Source organism: Tupaia chinensis, unplaced genomic scaffold (genome assembly GCF_000334495.1).
Source record: "Tupaia chinensis unplaced genomic scaffold, TupChi_1.0 Scaffold000384_1, whole genome shotgun sequence".
Taxonomy (NCBI): Eukaryota; Metazoa; Chordata; class Mammalia; order Scandentia; family Tupaiidae; genus Tupaia; species Tupaia belangeri.
In genome coordinates, this window is record NW_006159886.1 from 1,447,178 (window position 1) to 1,457,332 (window position 10,155).

At 48.8% G+C, this 10,155-nt stretch overlaps 1 protein-coding gene across 1 annotated transcript; it reads right to left on the bottom strand.

Annotated features, from left to right (window-relative positions):
• Positions 1 to 4,123: 4,123 nt before the first annotated feature.
• On the bottom strand, positions 4,124 to 8,641 carry S100P (S100 calcium binding protein P). The gene is made up of 2 exons (XM_006153652.3): positions 8,380 to 8,641; positions 4,124 to 4,373 (listed from the first exon to the last, which is right to left on the bottom strand). The coding sequence occupies exons 1-2, from the start codon at positions 8,515 to 8,517 to the stop codon at positions 4,224 to 4,226; spliced, it is 288 nt and encodes a 95-aa protein (XP_006153714.1). The 5' UTR covers positions 8,518 to 8,641; the 3' UTR covers positions 4,124 to 4,223.
• Between the last annotated feature and the right edge of the window lie 1,514 nt (positions 8,642 to 10,155).

Here is a 10,155-nt window from a genome sequence, read left to right on the forward strand (position 1 = left end):
ACAGAGGTGAGTGGTGGGGAGCCACTGAGATTTTCTGAAGAGCAGGGGAGTGGCTGTCATTCATAACGTTTACTCGAGACTGTAGCATATGGATTAATGTGAGTTGGAGTGAAGGCAGTAAGATGGGGCAGGTGCATACGTACAGATAGGAATTAAAGGCCTGGAGCTGAGGAGTGGGAAGGACCAACTAGGCTTTCCTGAGGCCAAGACTTGGTATCTTACTCTATCAGTCAGCTCGACCAAGGACCCCCGAGTGGCTGATAACCAAAGTTTATTTCTCATTCAAGTGGACATACATTACAGCTTAGTTACCTTGTGTTCTCTTAATTCCAGGACCTGGCTGAAGGGGAATTTTCTCTTTGGGATATTATGGATCTTGATTTGGGGAGCTATTATAAGTTACTTCATTGATTTAAACAGGTGCTTTGTGGGTGATATAGAGGAGTATCATCCATGCACATAAACAGACGTGCATACATACGTAGTATGCATATGCTATATTTTGTGTATGTGTGTGTGTATATGCTATGTATACATCTCCCCCCTTGATTAACTGACCGCAGATTATATTCATTCACCCATAGGGTGTTCATTTCTTCAATGTACCAGGGTTTCATTCCACCTCACATTCTTGTTCATAGCCTCGAGTTTTCTCAGTCACTTTTGACTGGGCTTTTATGCAGATCATTGCAGTGACAGGCCAATTGTCTCAACCCACGCTGCAATGAGAGTATACTTTAGGGGCATGCAGAGTTTTGTCTGTATTTCCTATTTAACTCATAAAAGTGTCCTTAGTTGATTATATTAGTAGAATCTAAACAACTTCAGTGTCAGCTAGATTTGGGTCGGTTTCTGTCAGTAGCTGGAGGTCATGAGTCTGTTACATATTAGTCGGTCACGTCCAAACTCCACTTGCTCTGAAATCTGAAGTTCTAGGCTCTCTTCCAAAAGACTCGGCAAATTCTATGACCTTCACTTGCACTACTAGTGCTGCCTGAGCCTTCCATGTTTTGTTTCACTATTTGTATTACAGGGTTGTGTTTTTTTGGTTTTGTTTTGTTCTCTGACAACAGCCCAATATCCACTTGGTTCACTGTGCCACTTTTCAAGTCTCTGCTCAAATGTTACTAATACCAGAGGGGCCTTCAGATGCCACCCTGTTTAAAGGAAAGCAGTACTGCCATCCTGTGTTCCTCTAACTCCTTTCTCAATTTTTCACTCTTTGACATATGATTACTTGTGTAATGTCTGACTTGTCTCTGTAGAATGTCAACTCCTTGAGGGCAGGGTCTTTGTTCTCTGCTGAATTCCTAGGACCCAGACCAGGGCTAGCTGACAACATGGTTGGTGCCTAATACTCACAGAATGAATGAGTGCCAATCAGGTATGTAGAATTTGTATCTGCTACTAATGCAAATAATCCAATGGAAGTTTCTGAGCCAGAAACTTCAGTGCCATTCTTTTTTGTTATTGTTTTTGTTTTTGCCATAGGGCATGTGTGCTCACCAGAGAGAGACACAGAGAAACAAAGAGAGGGAAAGTGAGAAATCCCCCCCTGGGGGGAAGGCCATGCCTATAATCCCTTTTCCTCCCACAGCACTGCCCTTCTGTGCCACCCAGCGCCTGGGCCCTATTCAGCATTATTCACCTAGCTGCTACTGCAGAACAGGTGCTGCTCCAGGTACTGAGAGATACAGCAGTGAACAGACGGTGCGGAAGTTCTGCCCTCCAGCTTCATTCTAGAGGAGATACACAGTAAGCAGGATAACTCAAACAGGGTTGAAGTGCTAAGGGTATTTATTCATTCAGCATCTGAGGGGACTTCAGAATGTTTGTGGAGAGGGGCTGGCAGGTGGTTTGTTGATTAAAGGCACTGGATTCCCACATGGCCAACCACGGTTTGTCTCAGACCTGGTGGCTTGGTTTCTCCCTTTCCCTTTCTCTCTCTCTATATGACTCTCCCTCGTCATATTAAAAAATAATAACACAACGGAATTAAATAATAAATAACTTTAAAATATTTATGGAGAAATGGAATAATATATGAGTTTATTTTGATGGGAAAAAATTGAAATCCATACAGTTTTTTCTTTTTTCTTTAATTGCCAGAGTATGTGTGCTCTCTTTCTATGGAGGAGAGAGGTTCTCCCCCAAGTTTGGCATGGTCATACCACCATCCTTTCTCCATTTCTCTATCCTGTCAAGACTTGGGGCACACACACACACATGCACCTGGCGTGTTTTTCAAGCCTCCAGGGCTGGGATTGAAACCTGGGAGGTGATTTCTCGCTATCTCTGGTGAGCGCACGCACCCTACAGCAAAAACCGGGTTGGCCACGAGGGACCTGTCTCTTAACTGTTGGGTTATAGGACTGGCCTTAACGCTTCTCTGACATGTTTTCTCCGCGTTTACACCTTCTTATGCATAGGACACTAGATAGTGCTTCAGTGTAAGACTTATATAGGGCAGGGGTAGGGGGACAGTTTAAACAGTGAAATAACAAAGAACAGAAAAAGCAACAATGGTGGCACTGAGTAGACTGGAAGGGCATTTGTTTACAGCATGAGAGCTGAAACAAGAGGGCCGAGTGTCTACCCTGTTCGAGTTCAGCTGGGAATGTGCCTGTAGGATGTCTCAGGTTTTTTTTTGCTGCTTTATGCATGCTTGTAAATGACCAGGAAAACACTGCGAGTATTGATTTCAGGGTGAAAAATAAATTTTAGCAAGTAGCACAGGGGTTAAGTGCTATACGGAGGTAGCTGAATCTTACACGGGTGACTGCAGTGGCTTGAAAATCATGTCTGGCTCATGTGCACATATATCTAGGATCCTGATAGATTCTGAGAAGCTGGGAGGCTGTGGAAAGGAGATTGCAGTGTGAGGCGAACCTATGAAGGGTGCGCCTCTTTATTGTGCACACCTGTGGGCAAGTATGTGTGTTCGCTGTCGTTAAAAAGAAAAAGAAGGCTTCAAATGCTAGATATTAAAAAAATGATAGAAATTCTAAAACTAGGGACCAGCAGTTGGCATAATGGCTATGTCACAGGACTCCCATGTAGTAGACCATGGTTCAAGTCCCAGACCCGGTGTCTTAAATGCACACCGGGAGCATGTGCGTGCGTGCACAAGATCCCGAGAGAATAGAGAAGGGATTGCGACATAGCCATTCCCCCTGGGGGGTGATTTCTCGCTTTCTGTCTCTCTGTATCTCTCTGTCTTTCTGGCGAATGCACACACCCTATGCAGAAACCTCTCCAAAAAAAGAAAGAAATTATAAAATTTAAGACCTTGCCTGAATCACTTTGGTTGCTTCCTACAGGTAGTTTCAAAAAACTGTCAACATGGGTGACGTGAACAGTTGTTCATGGTGATTCTAATCCTCATTTGTAATATTTTTTCTCTCCATCTGTTACTGTGTTTGTTTTTGAGAAGTTTTTGCTATAGGGTGCATGCGCTCGCCAGAGAGACAAAGAGAGACAGAGAGACAGAAAGTGAGAAATCACTCCCCAGGGTGATGGCCACGCCGCAATCCCTTCTCCTCCATTTTTCTCTTGGGATCTTGGGCACACACGCACACGCTCCCGGCGTGAGTTCAAGCCACCGGGTCCAGGACTCAAACCATAGTCAACTACATGGGAGTCCAGCAACATAGCCATTACGCCAACCGCTGGTCCTGTTACTGTGTTTTTTATGGTCATATGACAAAAGTAGTGTGTCATTAAAAGTATGTTTCTTGAAAAATCATGATGCTTAAAAAGCTGAGGGGCCCAGGTTCAGTGAGCGCCTACATGATAGCCCGAACGTATGACTAAATGAATGAACGCATGGATGGATTCATGGCCCTGGGCCTCCCTCGGGTCCAGCTTTGTGCTGCTGGATACAGTGCGGGGACTGTGCCTCAGCCATGAGGCCAGCGCAGGTGGGGTGCTCAGGAAACCATCAATGAAGGGATTCTTATCAAGTGCCCTGGGGCTTTTGTATCCCCCTCTCTCTACTAGGCTGGCAATGAGTCATTAAATGACAAATTTAATAAATTATTTCCTGTAGGAGTGGTGTATGTGTTTGGGGTGAGGTTTTACAAAAACAGCCAGTTTCTTTGAGACCAGGATCATTTCACAAGCGTTTATTGATGAGGGGCATTAGCAGGCTAAGCCCAGGTAAGTAAGCGCCAGCAGGGACTTTCTGGAAGCCGTGTCTGTCAGGAATCTTCGTCTCCAGCGTGTCATTTGGGTCCTGCCTGCTGAAAGTACTTGTGACAGGCAGATGTGAGTGCGGCTACAAACACAATGAACTCGTTGAAGTCCACCTTGGCATCTCCGTTGGTGTCCAGATCCTTGAGCAGTTTGTCCACGGCATCCGTTTCCCTTCCGCTCTAGGTGAGAGAGAGGACAAGGTCTGCAGAGAGGGCGCCTGTGCGGGCCTGAGCCAGCTAAGCACCGCTGCCAGGAAAAGGAAGGCACCACGTCTGTGCTGCATCTGCTGGTGCCAGAGCCCGTGTTCGGACATACGTCATCCATAGAAAGAACACGTGGTCCTGGGGCCGGCAGGTGGCGTGGTGGTTAAGGGCGCAGGACTCCAGCATGGTCAACTGCAGTTCGAGTCCCAGACCTGGTGGATTGCTTTCTCATTTTCTCTTTCTCTCTCTCCTCTCTCTGGCCAAATTTAAATAAGTTAAATAAGATAAATTTTGGGAACCAGCTGTTAGCATAATGGCTATGTCGCTGGACTCCCACATAGTCGACAGCGGTTCGCATCCCGGACCTGGTGGCTTAAAACTCACACTGGGCACGTGTGCGTGCATGCCTGAGATCCCAAGAGGAGAATGGAGGAGAAGGGATTGTGGTGTGACCATCCCCCCTGGGGGGTGATTTCTCGCTTTCTGTCTCTAGGTCTCTCTCTGTCTGTCTGGGGAGCACATGCGCCCTATAGCGAAAACCTTTCTAATAAATAAATAAATAAAAAGAGAAAGTTTTTTAAAAACATGGTCTTGAAGTGAGCTATCTTAAGCTATATGACTGACATCAACTAACCTGCAGTGTTTCAAGGTCAGATTTGAATTACGTTATGCAGGAACATACTTTTATTATTTTTTATTTTTTGAGAGGTTTTTACTATAGGACACGCGCTCACCAGAAAGACAGAGAGAGACAGAGAGACAGAAAGCGAGAAATCAGCCCCCAGGGGGGATGGCCATGCTGCAATCCCTTCTCCTCCATTCTCTCAGGATCTTGGGCACGCACGCACATGCACCCGGCGTGAGTTTAAGCCACTGGGTCCGGGACTTGAACCGCGGTCGACTACGTGGGAGTCCAGCGACATAGCCATTACTCTAACTGCTGGTCCCATACTTTTATTTTTGCAGGGGATTATTTTGGACTTACAGTATGCTTTATAGTGATGATTATTCCCAAGAAGCGAGTTCACCTGAGGACGCGTTCTTTGTGCATTGTTACCTCTGTGGCTGTCGGTCTTGTACCAACACTGATCTAGCTGCTTTATACAAATCTGTAAACCTCACAGCCACCAGGCAAGGAATTGCATCACCCGGTTAACAGATGAGGGTGACAAGGTCTGGAGGGCCTCAGGGACCTGTTTGAGTTCTTGTGGGGAGAAGAGGAAAGCTGGGGTTGTGACCTTGGTGCAAAGGGTGCACAAGGTCCCAGGCCTTTCAGAGGACCAGGAGGGGACAAGAGTTGAGAGGCCATCTGAGAGACAGCCTGCTCACGTTACAGGGCCAGGGCTGCCAGAGTGCAGGTCTAAACATCAGCAGGAGGGGCGCTGACTGCCCACTCCAGGACCGGAGAGCTCCGCGCTCCCTTGGCCAGTGCTCTCAGGAAACTCAGCTACATGCATGAAGATGTTAATTACAGCATAGTTTGTAACAGCAAAAGTTGGAGAAATGGCAAGTTCAACAGTCAACGACAAATAGTGTCAATACTTCAAGGCCAGTGAAAGTGATGGTTATGGGGACCAGCAGTTGCCTGTGTGGCTGGACTCCCATGTGGTCGATCATGGTTCAAGTCCCGGACCCAGTGGCTTAAACTCAAGCTGAGCGTGTGTGCGTGTGTGCCCAAGATCCTGAGAGGAGAATGGAGAAGGGATTGCAGCGTGGCCATGCCCCCGGGGGGTGATTTTTCGCTTTCTGTCTGGTGAGCGCACACGCCCTGTAGCAAAAACCTCTCCTGGTAACTGGACAGTCACCTTGTATTTTTCTTTTTTTGAGAGGTTTTTGCTATAGGGCGCATGCACTTGCCAGACAGAGAGAGACAGAGAGACAGAAAGCAAGAAATCACCCCCCAGGGGGGATGGCCACGCCGCAATCCCTTCTCCTCCATTCTCCTCTTGGGATCTTAGGCATGCACGCACATGCGCCCAGCGTGAGTTTTAAGCCACCGGGTCCGGAACGTGAACTGCGGTCGACTACGTGGGAGTCCAGCGACATAGCCATTACGCTAACTGCTGGTCCCTCACCTTGTATTTTTGAAGCCCAACACTGCCAGACACTGGGATGGGCATCCAGGAAACGGTCACAAACTCAGCATAATCCCTGCTCTCAGATGGACATTGTTCTGACATTTGGAGGGAGGGCTGAGAAAGTACACAGAGGCTGTTGGGCACCTGGGCCTTTACTTTTACCATGTTCCCCCAGGTAATTCTGGTGTAACCCAAGTTCGAGAATGCCTGGCATAGCCACTGGTTATCAGAGTGCTCCATGAACCTACATCAGCCCTTCCCCTCCCACACCCTAATGTCTTGGATCAAAATCCCCATGGGTTAAATTCTCAAACTTTTTTTTTTTTTTGGAGAGGTTTTTGCTATAGGGCACGTGTGCTTGCCAGACAGACAGAGACAGAGAGATAGAAAGTGAGAAATCACCCCCCAGGGGGGTTGGCCACGCTACAATCCCTTCTCCTCCATTCTCCTCTCGGGATCCTGGGCACACACGCACACGCGCCCAGCATGAGTTTAAGCCACCGGGTCCAGGACTTGAACCATGGTCGACTACATGGGAGTCCAGCAACATAGCCATTACACTAACTGCTGGTTCCCCTAAATTCTCAAACTTTAATGATTATCAGAACACCCTGTGTCCCATGCACAATTTCCCAGCATGGGATGGGGATGTTTAGTGAGAATCAGAGTTCCAGAATTTATGCCATAATGTTAATACAAAAAATAGTAAGTTGTGAGGCTGGCAGCTGGAGCAGTGGTGAAGGTGTTGGATTCTCCCATGGCCAACTGTTGTTTGAGTCCTAGTCCTGGCATTTTGCTTTCTCGCTTTCTCTTTCTCTTAATGTTAAATTAATAGTAATCATAATAATAATAAAAATAAAAAAATAAAATGAGGGGCTGGCAGGTGGCATGGTGGTTAAGGGCACTGGACTCCCACATGGTCAACCAGAGTTTGAGTCCTGGGCCTGGCGGCTTGCTTTCTCACTTTTTCTCTTTCTCTTTCACTCTGTTTCTCTCTGGTCAAGGTAAAAAAAATAAATAATGAAGTTAAATAAAAAATAATAATTCTTTTAAAAAACAAAATGAATAATTCTTTATAAATTAGGATTTCCCTCGCATCAATGCTCACATGGGGAAAGACTGGGAGGGAGAGGGAGAGTATATTCTGGTAGGAATGTCTTTCCTCAGCATTACTGTATTTCTACATTTCCTACCTGTCATGCTTTCATCTTCAGTGATCATCAGGGCAGACCCCTTAGAGGCCAGGAAGGGAGGGGAGGGAGAAACGGGAAGTGGGGAGAAAGGGGCAAAGGTACAAGAGGAGTTGAAAAAAAGGGAGGTGGAGGAAGATGCTGTCCAGGGTAGAAGACTTGTCCTCAGCCTGGCCTGGAGGGGCCTTCTTGTGAAGCTCCGGGCCAGTGGTTCCCACCGCCTACAGTGGGCCCAAGGGAGGTTCTGGGCAGTCAGGTGCCAAGCTAGGACCTCCTGTCCTTTCCCTGCCCAATGCAAGGCAACAGGAACCTGAGGTTGGAGGTAGGTGGGCACGTGGGTGGTGGAGCAGGGATGTCTGTGTCCTGCAACCTTGGGGAAGGACAGCTCCAAGGGGCCAGCAGATGGCCTCAGGTATGGCCCTGATTCCTTTCTGTCTTCTCCTTCTCCCCCTAGATTCAAGTTCTACTGTCCCACGAGGCCACTGCAGGGAAAGAATCCTGGTCACAATTACCTTGGGGCTCAACTCTGATTTCAAGGTGCAACCTGGCCACAGCCCCTCTGCACAGATATGCCAGTGTCCCTGTCCTGGGGTAGCAGTCCATTCCTTGGCCTTTCGAGATCTGCCCTACTTTTACTGCCATCCTCCTACCTACCCCTGGCTGTGACCTTACACCAGTTGTGTTTCCTGTCCCTTTCTGCACCCCCCCCTTTACCTGCAGGAAGCACGGGAGCTCCTTCTCCATCAGCACCTTCAGCTGTGCCTTGGTTAGACTCTGGTCATTGCCATTGGCACCTGAGTACCTGGCAAAGACGTCAATGATCATGCCCATGGCCGTCTCCAGTTCCGTCATGGTGCCGGGTTCAGATCTGCCTTCCTCCTGGGGGCTGGTGCGGCTGAGGAGATATCCTGCTGGAGGCCTCCTGGTACTTATAAGCTGATCGCAAACTGACAGGGTGGGACAAACAGGGCCGGACCACTCAAACCCCGCCCCTCTCTGTGTGACTTGGCTCCAGTGAAATGCACTGCTGTGACTTCCTTTCTGGCACCTTTTCCCCAGCTGGGTCTAGGAGACAGTCACCCCGGGGGCATTCACACTCTCCTGTGCCTTGGGGTAATCACTGAATCACAGTGGTACCCCACCTTGGTCCCCCACCCCAGGACGACGGGCGGACTCTCTGGGGTAAGGGGCTGCCTGGCAAGTATTTGTTGACTGAGTTGTGGATGAGTCATCTGGTCCTGTCCATACAGCTACTGGAATGTGCTGGCACTTGGTGGGTGGACGTGGGAAAGTGAGTGTGTGTGAGCATGGTTATGCCCAGGCCGCCCACTGTCCAGAACACCTGTCTTTGGAGGACCATACCTCAGTCCCACTGGCTCACTTGCTTCCAAACCCCCCGCAGCCATAGGGTTTAGACAAGGCAAAGACTCCTGGGGCCTTTGGGCATCAAGATCTCAGGGTCTCTTTCAACTTTGCACCTCCTCCTCTGTTTCCCGTGCTCTGGTGGTGGGCACTTGGAAATATGGAGTGTTGCAGGAGTGCCCGAGGAGCTTGTCGGGAAATGGTTCCAGACCCTTTTCCAGCCTCTTCCAGAGTGCTGGCCTTCAGGGAGTTTCCTAAACTCTCCCAACACAGCCTCCACACTGCAGGTGGAGGTGGCTCTCCCCACAGGGGAAGATCAAGGCACAGCACCTAAAGGCTTGGCACAGATGCAGGGGCCTACAGGGCTGACAAGGCCGTCTTTGTTCATGTCGCCTCTGTCCTGGTTTCCTGCAGCGGCGGCTCAGCCTGACCCCACTGGTGACCATGTGGGAAGCAGAGGAAGATCTGTTCCACTCCTGAGCAGAGCAGTTCCCTTACCATGAGATTCCTACCACCTCCCAACAAGGGCAGCCTTTACTAATTTAGTTTTAAATTTTGTCTTAGGGTGTGTGCACCTGCCAGAGAGAGACAGAGAAAGAGTGAGAAACCACCCCGCAGGGGGAGGGCCATGCCGCAATCCTGTCTCCTTCATTCTCCTCTTGGAATTTTGGGCATGCATGCACATGTGCCCAGCTTGTTTCCCAAGTCACTGGGTCTGGAACTTCAGTTGCACGGTCAGCCGTGTGGGATCCAGCCACCTCCACCACCATGCCACCTGCTGGCCCCCAGGACAGCTTTTATCCTAGGACCTGCTGAGCACAGCAAAAGGGGGCAGAGAGCAAGCCAACTACTGGCAGGGAGCTTAGGCAGCACATACACGGGAAACTCTGGATGTCACAACTGGGAGAGGAAGGGCTGAGGACAAGTGGGGACTGCTCTACGCCTCACCTGCTTTGGGCCCTGGAGTGTCACAAGATTTGCTGCAGCAACCACCCAGTTGACCTTGAGGATAAGCTCCTTCAATTATGGGGGTCACATTTTCCAAGAAAGGGTTATGCCCAGACCGCTGTCAGAGAACCCGGTAAAGAATTATTCTGATGCGTTTTTTTTTTTTTTTTTTTTTTTTTT